The sequence below is a fragment of the Zalophus californianus genome, chromosome 3 (assembly GCF_009762305.2).
Source record: "Zalophus californianus isolate mZalCal1 chromosome 3, mZalCal1.pri.v2, whole genome shotgun sequence".
Classification (NCBI taxonomy): Eukaryota; Metazoa; Chordata; class Mammalia; order Carnivora; family Otariidae; genus Zalophus; species Zalophus californianus.
The window spans coordinates 190,763,080-190,779,454 of NC_045597.1; the positions used below are offsets into that span (position 1 = coordinate 190,763,080).

General features: G+C 42.2%; 1 protein-coding gene across 1 annotated transcript in view; it reads right to left on the reverse strand.

Moving 5' to 3' along the window:
* IQCA1 (IQ motif containing with AAA domain 1) overlaps positions 1 to 16,375 on the reverse strand; it is a 156,880-nt gene that overhangs the window by 65,662 nt on the left and 74,843 nt on the right. Inside the window, exon 8 of the mRNA XM_035726476.1 lies at positions 7,714 to 7,842. Within this exon, the coding sequence (XP_035582369.1) occupies positions 7,714 to 7,842 (129 nt within the window). The remainder of the gene's footprint in view (positions 1 to 7,713; positions 7,843 to 16,375) is intronic.

The window sequence follows — 16,375 nt, forward strand, 5'->3', positions numbered from 1 at the left end:
TCTTCTGCCCACACTTTTCTCTCAGTTCCATTGAGATTAAGAATCAAAGTTATTCATGCCTTTTGGGGATTTAGACCACTGTTCCTTTCTGGAAGTGGTGGTTTTTGAGTGGTTGAGGTAGAAGGAAACGTGAAGAAAACTCACACACCTTCTTAGAGGAATGCATTTTCATGTAAACATTTACATACAGTTTCAGGGAGTCTATCCTTGGGGTCTCTGTTCCTTGAGGTTAAGGGCGCCTGTCTCCTCTGGAGCTCAGCAGCTTCTCACTTCCTGATATCTTCCTCTCTCGCTGCCCTTCAGTGAACACAGGTTATGCTCAATATGGACGTTTCCACGATGACATCCTTATTCCTGATAACAGCCTCTGGGAATTCACAACACTCACATCTCCATCTTTGTGAAGTAGTACAGAATTTCGTTTGAAATCCTCTAAAATAATATAAGAACGTGGTTGGCTCAATGGTTCAGTATGGAGCACCTCCTCGTGCCAGGTGGTTGGAGAAGGGGCGCTCGGGTCACAGAAAGGCTGGGTGGCCTCACAGACAAACAGAAGCTTTTAAAAGCTAATGATGCTGTGTGTGGGTGCCAGGCTTTTCCCAGGATTTAGCACAAAGTTTGGTGAATGTAGAGAAGACTCTGTAGTAGTCACATGATCGTGTGTTCCGGACAGGTAAAATCCATTTAAAATAGTTCCAAATGGTTTAACATATGGATTGAAAAGTAACAAAGAGGAAAGAGTTGTAAGGATGGATTTCTAGTGCTCCTTTTCTGGCTCCTAAAGCCAACGTGACATCCACACAGCCGACCTGTCAGGTAAATGGTGTAACTTCGATACTGAAACATATTTGCAAAGATGGCTATTGGTTTGCAGAGGATGTCCCTCTGACACTAGCATCCCCCTCTATCACTTATTCGTAACAGGGATCGCCTTACCTCCGATCCTTAACACTTTTAGAGATGGTTTGCAAACCAAAGATCCAAAAGAAAGAATTATTTTACTGTTGAATTTTGAGAATTCTTTATATATTCTAGATGCACTTCCTTAGCTAGATCTATAGCTTGCAAACATTTTCTTGTCTTTTCATCCTCTTCCCAGAGTAAAAGTTTTTTACTGTGATGAAGTCCAATTTATCAATCTTTCCTTCTATGGATACTTTTGGTGTCAACTCTAAGAACTGTGTGCAGAGCCCTAGATCCCGAAGATTTTTTCCCCTCTTTTTACCTAAAGGTTTTACAGTTTTACATGTGAGTCCATGATCCACGTTGAGTTCATTTTGGTATAAGGTACAAGACAGATGTTCCTTTTCTTGTCTAGGCGATGAAAAGATTAATTCTTGGAAGCCCATCTTTGAAGCTGTTTAGGGGCTTTTATGTTTTCCCTTTACTAGCTCTGGTAAAGGTGAAAACCCCTAGACCAATCTCTTTGCTTCTGTCCTTCAGCATCTCAGTATAGGGGATCTCTGGATGGGTCCAGATACCAAACTGAAAACTTTCATGCTTCCAGCGTTGAATTGTTTGCAAAGTTTTTTGATGAAATGATCAAATGAATGTAAGATTACCAGCCACAGTTATTTTATTTTATTTTATTTTTTTTTAAAGAGAGAGCACACACATTCAAGTGGAGTGGGGGGCAGGGGGACAGAGGGGGAGGGAGAGAGAGAATCTTAAGCAGACCTCCTGCTGAGTGCAGAGCCCGACGTGGGGCTCGATCTTACGATCTTGAGATCATGACCTGAGCTGAAATCAAGAGTCAGATGCCCAACTGACTGAGCTACCCAGGTGCCCCCACAGTTATTTTACTTTACAATGTTGCTGTGCACAATTACAGAGACCCTCTCTTTTCTCATGCCACCCGCCCCACAGTAAATTGGAAATCCAAGCAGGGACACTGAAACCTACAAATTCTCACTCTTAAACTTCCTTCCAGTTACCTCCAGGTTCAAAAGTCTTAAGACTCTACAAAAAAAAAAAAGATTCTACAGAGACACTCATTAATCCTCAGAGTCCAGAATAACAGAGTGTCTAAGGGGAGCCCTCTCCTGTGGCACTAGGGTCAAGGGAGAGATGTTTTGGGCACGTCACTCTGAGACACATTTATGCAGATGGAGGTACCCCAGGAAGGGCTTGAGGTGGGAAGGGAGGCAGTCATAAAAAGGTGACTGTGGGTCTTTGTGAGCTTGAGAAGGGTGTTACTGTACTGCTGACTATGAGCCCAGATCTTCGTACCACCAGCTGGATGTACCTTCCCTTCTTCGTTATTTTCACACAAAAATCAACCAGGTAAACAGAACTCACTTGCTCCGATCTCGACCCTGTGAATGACGTTTGGCTTTAAATGTATCCTCCTGGGTGGATGGATGCAAACTTCTGAGGGGCTCTGACTCCTGGCCCACACTTGTCCTTGGGGGGGACCTGGGCTTGCACTGACCCTTCTTCCCGTCTCGTGGTGCTCCCAGCCTGGACCTAAGTATCTCCCTGTCTCAGTCACTTCCTCACCCACAGGCCATCCCAACCACCGCCACAAACCACAAACCACAAACCTTAGATTACAACTCACACAACTCAGGTCTGCTCAAGTCACTGCCCCCAGGATGACTCTCGTCTTCTCCAGAAGGTTCTGCCCCATGCATGGCTGCTCCAAGCTTTCCAGGCCTCACATCAGACACCCTCCCTGGTGTCTGTTGTCCCTGCTCTGAAGTTGTCCTCTGGTTCTTGGGCTCAGCGATTGACTGGAATCCTGCCTGGAGTCCCTGGTCCCCAACCAGCCTTCTGAGCCACCCACCACCAAACCCCTGTCAACAGCCCCTCTGTGGCCACTTATGCTCATTTGTAGCCATCTTGTGGACTGACGAAGCTTGTACTCCTGTGATATTTTGACAAGAGTCTATTTTCCATTTATGGAGGTGAGTGGAAATATTCAGATTATCCTCAGTTTTTTGTTTTTAATATGAGGCCTTTCCCAAGTGTTCTGACTATATGTGCACTAGCAATCGAGAAATGACCAAGTTTATAAAAATACCTGAAGGATAATCCCAGAGCTGTGCCACTGTGAAACAACGTTAGGGGTGAGTCAGTTATGCAAGCTAAACAAAACTAGTTTCTTCTCTCCCCTGCCTCACCCGTTAACCAGGATGAATAATAGATGCCTTTTTCTACAGGTCAAAATACCAATTCTCATACAAAGATTTGATAGCTTGTCTCATGAATGCTTCTAGACACCTTGCGATTGATTCTAGAATAAGACTTTTTTAAAAAGGCAATCTGACCTCAAAGATGAGTAGCGATATAATGTAAATATATCAATTTCAATAGAGAGTACCATTTATGATCATGTTGTCACTGTGTAGACCTGTACTCTTCACGAAAAAATTCAGTTCTAAGTAACTCTGAAGGATTTTGCCCTTCCTTTGCAACTACTCCATAAGTACTGATGTACTCAAACTTTACTTTTTGTCCCAAACTATTCATCATTAAATGACTCTTTAATAGCTAGTTAATAAAATACCTTCACTCAATAAAGACCAGATTGTATAGCTGATAATTTCAGATTTTTTATGGAACAAGCTTCATTAACAGTGAATTTTTAATTCGCAAGTGTCAAACTCCCTAATGCATATTTAGAGGAGGAGAATGCTTAGAATAAAATTGAAATTCTTCCAATTGTCCTTATTCTTAGGCACGGCTTCAGAATTATCTTGCAGAATGAGAGGAGGGCTTTAAAAATTAATTAGCAAGTAAGCTCTCTTCTTATTTTTTTCAGCAACAAGTTAGAAGTTTTGGGGTGCAAGCAGAGCAGTAGGGCAACCGGTGGCCTTGTGGGTTGTGTTCCTGGAAACATTTAGATGGAGGCCGTGCAGGTGGTTTACTGGGAACAGCACCCACAGGGACGGAGGAAGAGAAGCAGCACTGGGCAGAGAAGCTAATGTAACTGAGCTGTGATGCAATCAGATGTGAGCTGTCAGCTGACACCACAGGGAGCCCAGGAGCTAGGAGAACCCTTCAGAAATGTCCCAGTGAGGGAGCTGGGTCTTTGTACCTGAACATGGCTATCCCTGAATGCAGCTGCCTGGGGTCGGCGGTGGGACTTTGCATGGAGCAGCTCATTTAGACCTGGAATAATTCCTAGGGGGGAATTAGGTGAGGGGTCAACACAACATACCGGGTAGCTGGGGACTGAGCTGGGGACTACAGTGGAATGGGTTGTGCCCAGAGTGAGCAGGAAGAGGTCTCTCTTCTTTTGTTCACAGCAATGGAACATGGTTAAGGAGAGGGCCAAAGACGGATCGGGGGGGGGCAGTTGGAAGACTTCTGCTGATCATTGTGTGGGAGATGAGCCTTGAAAAAGGGGCAATTGCCTCCAGCTGGGTGACTGCAATCATGCAAAGCATTTTTAACAAAATGTTGGCTTTCATCACAAAATGTTGGCTTTCATAAATACAAAATGTTGCATTTATGTGGAATTTGGGTATTTTTTTAAATTTAAATTCAATTAGCCAACCTATAGTATATCATGTTTCAGATATAGAGTTCAATAGTTCATCATTTGTATATAACACCCAGTGCTCATCACATCACGTGCCCTCCTTAATGTCCATCACCCAGTGACCCCATTCCCCCACCGACCTCCCCTCCAGCAATCCTCAGTTTGTTTCCTAGAGTTAAGAGTCTCTCATGGTTTTTCTCCTTCTCTGTTGATTTCCCATTCAGTTTTCCCTCCCTTCCTCTATGATCCTCTGTGCTGTTTCTTATATTCCATATATAAGTGAAACCATATGATAATCGTCTTTGTCTAATTGACTTATTTCGCTTAGCATAATACCCTCTAGTTCCATCCACATCGATGTAAATGATAAGTATTCATCCTTTCTGATGGCTGAGGTAATAGTTCATTGTATATATATACCACATCTTCTGTATCCATTCATCTATCGATGGACAAGCGACTCATTTTAGACCCAAAGACACCTCTAGATTGAAAGTGAGGGGGTGGAGAACCATTTATCATGTTAATGGACATCAAAAGAAAGCTGGGGTAACAATCCTTATATCAGAAAATTAGATTTTAAACCAGACTTTAGTAAGGGATGAAGAGAGACACTATATCATACTTAAAGGGTCTATCCAACAAGATCTAACAATTATAAATATTTATGCTCCAAACTTGGAAGCAGCCAAATATATAAACCAATTAATAACAAAATTAAAGAAACATATTGATCATAATACAATAATAATAGGGGACTTTAACACCTCACTCACAGCAATGGATAGATCATCTAAGCAGAAGATCAACAAGAAAACAAGGGCTTTGAATGACACACTGGACCAGATGGACTTCATAGATATATATGAGGGCATTCCATCCTAAAGCAACAGAATACACATTCTTCTTGAGTGCACATGGAACATTCTCCAGAATAGGTCACATACTGGGTCACAAATTAGGTCTCAGCCAGTACCAAAAGACTGAGATTATTCCCTGCATATTTTTAGACCATAATGCTTTGAAACTTGAACTCAATCACAAGGGGAAATTTGGAAGGAACTCAAATACTTGGAAGATAAAGAGCATCCTACTAAAGAATGAATGGATCAACCAGGAAATTAAAGAAGAATTAAAAAAATTCTTGAAAACAAATGAAAATGAAAACACAACTGTTCAAAACTGTTGGGATGCAGCAAAGGCGGCCCTAAGAGGGAAGTACATAGCAATACAAGCCTTTCTCAAAAAATTAGAAAAATCTCAAATACACAAGCTAACCTTACACCTAAAGGAGCTGGAGAAAGAACAGCAAATAAAGTCTAAACTGAGCGGAAGAAGAGAAATATAAAGATTAGAGCAGAAATCAATGAAATAGAAACCTAAAGAACAGTAGAACAGTAGAACAGATCAATGAGACTAGAAGCTGGTTCTTTGAAAGAATTAACAAAATCAATAAACCTCCAGCCAGATTTACCAAAAACAAAAGAGAAAGGACCCAAATTAATAAAATCATGAATGACAGAGGAGAAATCACAACCAACACCAAGGAAATACAAACAATTTTAAGAACATATTGTGAGCAAATATATGCCAACAAATTAGGCAATCTAGAAGAAATGGATGCATTCCTAGAAACTTGTAAACCACCAAAACTGAAACAGGAAGAAATAGAAAACCGGAACAGACCCATAACCAGCAAGGAAATTGAAGCAGTAATCAACAAACGAGAAGAGTCCAGGGCTGGATGGCTTCCCAGGGGAATTCTACCAAACATTTAAAGAAGAACTAATACCTGTTCTTCTGAAGCTATTTCAAAAAGTAGAAATGGAAGGAAAACTTCCAAACTAGTTCTATGAGGCCAGCATTACCTTGATCCCAAAACCAGACAAAGACCCCACCAAAAAGGAGAATTACAGACCAATATCCCTGATATACATGGATGCCAAAGTTCTCACCAAGATACTGGCCAACAGGATCCAACAGTACATTAGAGGGATTACTCATCATGACCAAGTAGGATTTATTCCTGGGCTACAAGGAGGGTTCAACATTCACAGACCAATCAATGTGATACATCCCATTAATAAAAGAAAGGACAAGAACCATATGATCCTCTCAATGCAGAAAAAAGCATTTGACAAACTACAGCATCCTTTCTTGATTAAAACTCTTCACAGTGTAGGGATAGAAGGTACATACCTCAATGTCATAAAAGCCGTCTATGAAAAACCCACAGCAAATATCATTCTCAAGGGGGAAAAACTGAGAGTTTTGGAGAGAGTTCTGGAGTTTGGGTACTGTCATTGTATATCCACCATCCTCCTTTCTCCCCTGCTCACAATTTCTGACTCCTTGGTCCAATCACTTGTCCTTGATGATGCAGCCTGTCCCATTTCTCTCCCTAACCCACCTCCTGGAACATGACGAATGTGACCACTGCTGCCTGAGCAAGACCTGGATCTCTGTCTCTGGACAGAGTCACAGATGGACCATAACCCTTAAGGATCCATTCTCCTGAGTCAATTCAGATGAGAGTTTTGGTCAGCTGTGAAGGAGGATCTGTCTGTGCAGACATGCTTCTTTAAACATAATCATGCTTTAGGATGATTCCAGCTTCCAGCCCGAGCTCCATCTCCCATAGATGGAGTTCCTGCTGAGAGAATGCTGTCCTGGGAGTGCACCTCTCCACATGCTCGAAGGTGAAGACCCCTCCAGTTACTGCCCTAGGATAAGCTGCACCTCCTCCCCCGCTGCACGAGGGGAGGCTTGGCCCAAAGTAACACTATCTGAATTCTGATTTCCTTTGGGTAGTAAGAAATAATATATACCCAATATGTCAACGTGAAGTGAAAAATTTGAACAAACTCACTTTGGTTAAAGTAGTTATTATTTTGACTTTGCAGTGGTCACCGGGTCTCTACCTTGAGGAAAGACGAGGGAGATCATTTATTTTGAGGAATAAAAAGTCAAAGTTTCACATATGTGAATAACACATAAAGTACCGAAGTCACTAAAACCACCTTTATCTTAATAGGTCTTTATTATAAGTCATAGAGAGGATGATGACCGGTGATCGAGCAACATAAAAAAATATTGAAAAACAGCTGGTAGAACGGTTTCCTAGAAAACGAATGAGTGCGATCTCAGGAGAGTTGGGATCATGCCACCGATTCAAAGCAAAGAAGCCACTTAAAAGAAAATTTCTTTTAAAATACCAAATTCCTTACCTTGTTTTTTTCTTTTGCACCTTTCTTTTCCTTTTCTTTTTTAGGTTTCTTGGGTTTCTTGGCCTCCTTCTTTTTCTTCTTTTTGTTTTTCTCCTCTTCTTCTTGGTTTGCAATAATATCCTCAGTAACCTGGCAAGAAACACAAAATAAGCATTGGGCTTTCGTGGAGCCCGACCAAGATGAGGACTGTTTTTCCTGCCTGCAGGGAGTATTTGTGCTGGTCAGTGCCCGCTCCCTCCATGTCCTGCTCTGGGTCTGAGGTCGACCCTCGTGGGGACACCACCGGCTGCTGCCTGCCCCTGGTTGGATTCATCGGTGAGGCAGGAGTTGGACCTCAGGGGGCAGATGGGAGGGAGGCTGGACATTTCTGAACTCAGTCCCCCCCTCCCAATTCAGAGCTGCTCTGGCCCCCAGGGCTGCCATGAACATGAGGGAGGTCATGGCTTCCTCAGTGTCTCTGCCACAGCCAGGGTGCCAGGCCCACCCACACCTCTTCAGTAAAAAGAATCCCATATAATCCATTCTATACAACAGATATTTGCTGAGCTCCCACTTGCTGTGGCAGAGAGGGACTTCTTGGAGATATGAGGCTATAGACCTTAGGTCACATCACTGGTCATGTGACCGAGGTAAGGGGCATAACAGCTCTGGGATAGAGTTTCCTACTTATATTTCCTTAATTTTTTATTGTTATGTTAATCACCGTACATTACATCATTAGTTTTTGATGTAGTGTTCCATGATTCATTGTTTGTGCATAACACCCAGTGCTCCACGAGAATGTGCCCTCTTTAATACCCATCACCAGGCTAACACATACCCCCACCCCCCTCCCCTCTAGAACCCTCAGTTTGTTTTTCAGAGTCCATCGTCTCTCATGGTTCGTCTCCCTCTCCGACTTACTCCCCTTCATTCTTCCCCTCCTGCTAACTTCTTTTTCTTCTATTTTTTCTTAACATATATTGCATTATTTGTTTCAGAAGTACAGATCTATGATTCAACAGTCTTGCACAATTCACAGCACTCACCATAGCACATACCCTCCCCAGAGTCTATCACCCAGCCACCCCAAGCCTCGCACCCCCCACCATTCCAGCAACCCTCAGTTTGTTTCCTGAGATTAAGAATTCCTCATATCCCCATAAAGACATATGATACATGTCTTTCTCTGATTGACTTATTTCACTCAGCATAACACCCTCCAGTTCCATCCATGTCGTTGCAAATGGCAAGATCTCATTCCTTTTGATGGCTGCATAATATTCCATTGTGTATATCTACCACATCTTCTTTATCCATTTATCTGTCGATGGACATCTTGGCTCTTTCCACAGTTTGGCGATTGTGGACATTGCTGCTATAAACATTGGGGTGCACCCCTTCGGATCCCTACATTTGCATCTTTGTGGTAAATACCCAGTAGTGTAATTGCTGGATCGTATGGTAGCTCTATTTTCAACTTTTTAAGGAACCTCCATACTGTTCTCCAGAGTGGCTGCACCAGCTTGCATTCCCACCAACAGTGTAGGAGGGTTCCCCTTTCTCCACATCCCCGCCAACATCTGTCATTTCCTGACTTGTTAATTTTAGCCATTCTGACGGGTGTGAGGTGGTATCTCATTGAGTTTTGATTTGGATTTCCCTGATGCCGAGCGATGTTGAGCACTTTTTCCTGTGTCTGTTGGCCATTTGGATGTCTTCTTTGGAAAAATGTCTGTTCATGTCTTCTGCCCATTTCTTGATTGGATTATTTGTTCTTTGGGTGTTGAGTTTGATAAGTTCTTTATAGATTTTGGATACTAGCCCTTTATCTGATACGTCATTTGCAAATATCTTCTCCCATTTTGTTGGTTGTCTTTTGGTTTTGTGGACTGTTCCTTTGCTGTGCAAAAGCTTTTTATCTTGATGAAATCCCAATAGTTCATTTTTGCCCTTGCTTCCCTTGCCTTTGGCGATGTTTCTAGGAAGCAGTTGCTGCGGCTAAGGTCGAAGAGGTTGCTACCTGTGTTGTCCTTTAGGATTTGGATGGACTCCTGTCTCACGTTTAGGTCTTTCAACCATTTGGAGTCTATTTTTGTGTGTGGTGTAAGGAAATGGTCCAGTTTCATTCTTCTGCATGTGGCTGTCCAATTTTCCCAACACCATTTGTTGAAGAGACTGTCTCTTTGCCATTGAACATTCTTTCCTGCTTTGTCAAAGATGAGTTGACCATAGAGTTGAGGGTCCATTTCTGGGCTCTTGATTCTGTTCCATTGATCTATGTGTCCGTTTTTGTGCCAGGACCATACTGTCTTGATGATGACAGCTTTGTAATAGAGCTGGAAGTCTGGAATTGTGCTGCCGCCAGCTTTGCTTTTCTTTTTCAACGTTCCTCTGGCTATTCGGGGTCTCTTCTGGTTCCATACAAATTTTAGCATTATTTGTTCCATTTCTTTGAAAAAAGTGGATGGTATTTTGATGGGGATTGCATTGAATGTGTAGATTGCTCTAGGTAGCATTGACATCTTCACAATGTTTGTTCTTCCAATCCATGAGCATGGAATATTTTTCCATTTCTTTGTGTCTTCTTCAATTTGTTTCATGAGTATTTTATAGTTTTCTGAGTACAGATCCTTTGCCTCTTTGGTTAAATTTATTCCTAGGTATCTTATGGTTTTGGGTGCAATTGTAAATGGGATCGACTCCTTGATTTGTCTCTCTTCTGTCTTGTTGTCGGTGTATAGGAATGCCACTGATTTCTGCGCATTGATTTTATCTCCTGCTACTTGACTGAATTCCTGTATGAGTTCTAGCAGTTTTGGGGTGGAGTCTTTTGGGTTTTCCACAGATAGCATCATATCATCTGCAAAGAGTGAGAGTTTGACTTCCTCTTTGCCGATTTGGATGCCTTTGATTTCTTTTTGTTGTCTCATTGCTGTGGCTAGGACTTCTATTACTATGTTGAATAGCAGTGGTGATAGTGGACATCCCTGCCACGTTCCTGACCTTAGGGGAAAAGCTCTCAGCTTTTCCCCATTGAGAATGATATTCGCTGTATGTTTTTCATAGATGGCTTTTATGATATTGAGGGAGGTACCCTCTATTCCTATACTCTGAAGAGTTTTGATCAAGAAAGGATGCTGTACTTTGTCAAATGCTTTTTCTGCATCTATTGAGAGGATCATATGTTTCTTGTTCTTTCTTTTGTTAATGTATTGTATCACGTTGATTGATTTGCGGATGTTGAACCAGCCTTGCAGCCCAGGGCTAAATCCCACTTGGTCATGGTGAATAATCCTTTTAATGGACTGTTGGATCCTCTTGGCTAGTATTTTGGTGAGAATTTTTGCATCCATGTTCATCAAGGATATTGGTCTGTAATTCTCCTTTTTGATGGGGTCTTTGTCTGGTTTGGGGATCAAGGTAATGGTGGCCTCATGAAATGAGTTTGGAAGTTTTCCTTCCATTTCTATTTTTTGGAACAGTTTCAGGAGAATAGGTATTAATTCTTTTTTAAATGTCTGATAGAATTCCCCTGGGAAGCCATCTGGCCCTGGGCTTTTGTTTGTTGGGAGATTTTTGACGACTGCTTCAATTTCCTGAGTGGTTATAGGTCTGTTCAGGTTTTTTATGTCTTCCTGGTTCAATTTTGATAGTTGATACATCTCTAGGAACGCACCCATTTCTTCCAGGTTATCTAATTTGCTGGCATAGAGTTGCTCATAATATGTTCGTATAATTGTTTATATTTCTTTGGTGTTGGTTGTGATCTCTCCTCTTTCATTCATGATTTTGTTGATTTGGGTCATTTCTCTTTTCTTTTTGATCAGTCTGGCCAGGGGCTTATCAATCTTGGTAATTCTTCAAAGAACCAGCTCCTAGTTTCGTTGATCTGTTTTACTGTTCTTTTGGTTTCTGTTTCATTGATTTCTGCTCTGATCTTTATTATTTCTCTTCTCCTGCTGGGTTTAGGCTTTATTTGCTGTTCTTTCTCCAGCGCCTTTAGGTGTAGGGTTAGGTTGTGTATTTGAGACCTTTCTTGGTTCTGGAGAAAGGCTTGTATTGCTATATACTTTCCTCTCAGGACTGCCTTTGCTCTATCCCAAAGATTTTGAACAGTTGTGTTTTCATTTTCATTGGTTTCCATGAATTTTTTTAATTCTTCTTTAATTTCCTGGTTGACCCATTCATTCTTTAGTAGGATGCTCTTTAGCCTCCATGTATTTGAGTTCTTTCTGACTTTCCTCTTGTGATTGAGTTCTAGTTTCAAAGCACTGTGGTCTGAAAATATGCAGGGAACAATCCCAATCTTTTGGTACTGGTTGAGACCTGATTTGTGACGTAGGATGTGATCAATTCTGGAGAATGTCCCTTGGGGACTAGAGAAGAATGTGTATTCCATTGCTTTGGGGTGGAACGTTCTGAATATGTCTGTGAAGTCCATTTGGTCCAGTGTTTCATTTAAAGTCTTTATTTCCTTGTTGATCTTTTGCTTAGATGATCTGTCCATTTCAGTGAGGGGGGTGTTAAAGTCCCCCACTATTATTGTCTTGTCGTCAATGTGTTTCTTTGCTTTTGTTATTAATTGCCTTATATAATTGGCTGCTTCCATGTTAGGGGCATAGATATTTACAATTGTTAGATCTTCTTGTTGGATAGACCCTTTAAGTAGGATATAGTGTCCTTCTTCATCTCTTATTATAGTTTTTGTTTTAAAATCTAATTTATCTGATATAAGGATTGCCACCCCAGCTTTCTTTTGGTGTCCATTAGCATGGTAAATGGTTTTCCACCCCCTCACTTTGAATCTGGGGGTGTCTTTGGGTCTAAAATGAGTCTCTTGCAGACAGCATATCGATGGGTCCTGTTTTTTAATCCAATCTGATAGCCTGTGTCTTTTGATTGGGGCATTTAGCCCATTTACATTCAGGGTAACTATTGAAAGGTATGAATTTAGTGCCATTGTATTGTCTCTAAGGTGACTGTTAGTCTATATTGTCTGTGTTCCTTTCTGATCTATGCTGCTTTTAGGCTCTCTCTTTGCTTAGAGGACCCCTTTCAATATTTCTTGTAGGGCTGGGTTCGTGTTTGCAAATTCCTTTAGTTTTTGTTTGTCCTGGAAAGTTTTTATCTCTCCTTCAATTTTCAATGACAGCCTAGCTGGATATAGTATTCTTGACTGCATATTTTTCTGGTTTAGTGCTGTGAAGATATCCTGCTAGTCCTTTCGGGCCTGCCAGGTCTCTGTGGATAGGTCTGTTGCCAACCTAATGTTTCTACCATTTTAGGTTACATATCTCTTCTCCCGAGTTGCTTTCAGGATTTTCTCTTTGTCTCTGAGACTCGTAAGTTTTACTATTAGATGTTGGGGTGTTGCCCTATTTTTATTGATTTTGAGAGGGGTTCTCTGTGCCTCCTGGATTTTGATGCCTGTTTCCTTCCCCACATTAGGGAAGTTCTCTGTTATAATTTGCTCCAGTATACGTTCTGCCCCCCTCTCTCTCTCTTCTTCTTCTGGGATCCCAATTATTCTAATGTTGTTTCGTCCTTTCGTATCGCGTATCTCTCGAATTCTGCCCTCGTGATCCTGTAGTTGTTTCTCTCTCTTTTTCTCAGCCTCTTTATTTTCCATCATTTGGTCTTCTATATCGTTGATTCTCTCTTCTGCCTCATTTATCCTAGCAGTTAGTGCCCCCATTTTTTATTGCACCTCATTAATAGCCTTTTGATTTCGACTTGGTTAGATTTTAGTACTTTTATTTCTCCAGAAAGGGTTTCTCTAATAACTTCCACGGTTTTTTCAAGCCCAGCTAGTATCTTTAAAGTCATGATTCTGAACTCTAGGTCTGACATCGTACTAATGTCCGTATTGAGTAGGTCCCTGGCAGACTGTAGTACCTCTTGTTCTTTTTGCTGAGGTGATTATTTTCGTCTTGTCATTTTTGTCCAGAGGAGAATAGATGAATGAGAGAACAAAACGCTAACAGGTTAAGAACGTCCCCAGCAAATATACCGTATACAAATCAGAAAAGACCTGAACCCAGGGGAAAAGAAAGGGAAAGAAAGAAAAAAGAAAGAGAGAAGAAAAAAAAGCAGAATATGATCAAATATGATCAGGCTAGTGCATAGATCAGTGCCACACACTAGATTTTGGGCGTATTTTGGTCTGTTAGAAGAAAGTGCCTCCTAAAATTTTAAAGGAAGAAAGACTTATACATGTACAAAATAAGGGTTGATACAATGAGGTGATGGAAGATGACTGTAAAGATGAAAATTATAAAAGATTTTATAAAAGGAATTAATAAGATAAGAAGTTGTTTGAAAAAACAAAGAAGAAGATTTAAAAAAAAAAGGGAGAGAATATGATCAGGCAGGAGACTAGAACAAAGCCATACACTAGTGATTTAGGGTATATTTTGATCTGCTAGAAGAAACTGTATCTCAAAATTTTAAAGAGAGAACAGCTTATATATATATACATATATGCCAAAAATAAGGGTATCTACTATGAAGGGATAAAATATGACTCTAAATATGAAAAATAAAAAATGTTTTTTTAACGAAGGGATTGATAAGCTGTTGGTTGAAAAAGGGAAAAAGAAAAATTAGGAAAAAAACAGTTAAAAAAGTTAACTTTGAAAAACTAATGAATCATGGTAAAAAAGCCATGGATTCTATGTGCAGTATTCCCCTAGCGCTGGAGTTCTCCCGTTCTCCTTGATCGGTAAACTTGGTCTTGGCTTGCTGCCTGTTGGTGCTGATCTTCTGGGGGAGGGGCCTGTTGCCGTGGTTCCCAAATGTCTTTGCCGGAGGCAGAATTGCCCCGCCCTTGTCGGTCCGGGCTAAGCAAGCTGCTTGGGTTTGCTCTCAGGAGCTTTTGTTCCCTGCAAGCTCTGGTACAGCTTTGGAGGACCAGGGTGAAAATGGTGGCCTCCCAATCTCCAACCGGAGGAGCTGAGAACTCGGGGCCCCGCCCCTCAGTGCGCCCCCAGAGAAAAGCAGTCACTCCCGTGTCCCCGGTCTCCGGCCACACTCCGTGCTCACCTGGCCTGTGACCGAGCGTTTGTATCTCTGGCACCCGAGCCCGTGTGGAGTCTCCAAACCCAGCAGATCCCTGCGGTGCGCTCCCGCGCCGCTCCTCCCGAGGGAGGAAGGGGAGTCTCCCCGGCTCTGCCGCTTGTTGGGTCCCTGCTGGAGGAGCAGTGGCCCGACTGGGCTGCGGATCACAGTTTATGGCCACCCCGAGCTGAGAACCCGCGCCTCGGCTCCGTCTCTGCAGCCGGCTTCCCCGCTCCGATACCAGGGAGCTCTGGCGCACTCAGGCACCCCCGGTCTTTCTGTGACCCCGAGGGTCCTGAGATCACACTGCCCCATGAGGGTTCCACCCCCCGCTTAGCCACTGGGGCGACGTCCCTCTGCGGAGCCGACTTCTAAAAGTTCCGATTTTGTGATCCGCGGCTCTATCACTTGCCAGAAGCGGGTGACGGAGGCCCCCTCCCCCGCCGTCTATCCTCCTGTATATCGCCTCGGATTCTCTTCTCCGCACGTCCTACCTTCCAGTAAGTGGTCGCTTTTCTGTTCAGAGAGTTGTTGCTATTCTTCTCTTCGATCTCTTGTTGAGTTCGTAGGTGTTCAGAATGGTTTGATCCCTCTTCAGCTGAATTCCTGAGACCGGACGAAATCCAGGTCTCCTACTCTTCTGCCATCTTGCTCTGCTCCCCCAGTTTCATTTTCTAAAATCAAGTCAGTACTTCCATCCATTGGACTTACGATAAGCCAAACATGGTTCTAAGAGCTGCACAAAGATAAACTCATTTACTGCTAAGTGCAGCCTAGGGATGCGAGCTGTTACCAGCCCGTTTTATTGATAAGAGAACAGGGCACAAAGAGTTCAGTCTCGTGGCCAAGGACACACAGCTGGGGAGTGCTGAGCTGGGATTCAAACAGGCGCTAACCATGATGAATTTCACAACATAGAAAGAAAAGAGGCCAGATGTGGAACAACATATGTAAATTTATTCTATTGTACAAAATGCATATCATTAAATAAAAAAATAACACTCTACAGTTTCAGGATATATACATATGCAGTCAAAGTACACAGAAATATGAGGGAATGACAAAACACCAAATTCAGTACAGTGGTTACCTCTGGAGAGCACGGTATGCAATTAAACCAAAGGGCTAGTATCATTTCATGTCTACTATGTTCTACCAAACCATCCTCCTGGGATCCAGTCTACTTGTTTATGCCTTATTAGTGATTTATTGCGGTGCTGAGGTTTATTTTCTAGTATTCTGTTTTGATATTTCTACCTATGTTGTTCTTAGGAGTTTAGTTCACACTTTTAAAAGTATAAAAGACAGCTTTACTGTGAACGAAGTAGGATATTCTGGTCTCATCTGGACTTAAAAAAACACCATCACTATAGTCATTAGTCACGTGCCCTCTTCCCACTATCTGGAGGCCAACTCATCCCCTAGGCTCCCGTGAAGCTCTCGGTGTGATGAGGCTCAGGAAAAGGGTGCTGGCGAGCATAAGAGGTGACGTATGTGTTGTGCACATTATTTGGTAATAAAAAACGTGTCTCTAGATGGAATTAAAAGTCCCTTGTCCAAGTGGCAATGTTTTCCTTGGGGATCAGGTTCACTTCAACTCACAGAGCTAAATTGTGGCTGCTCA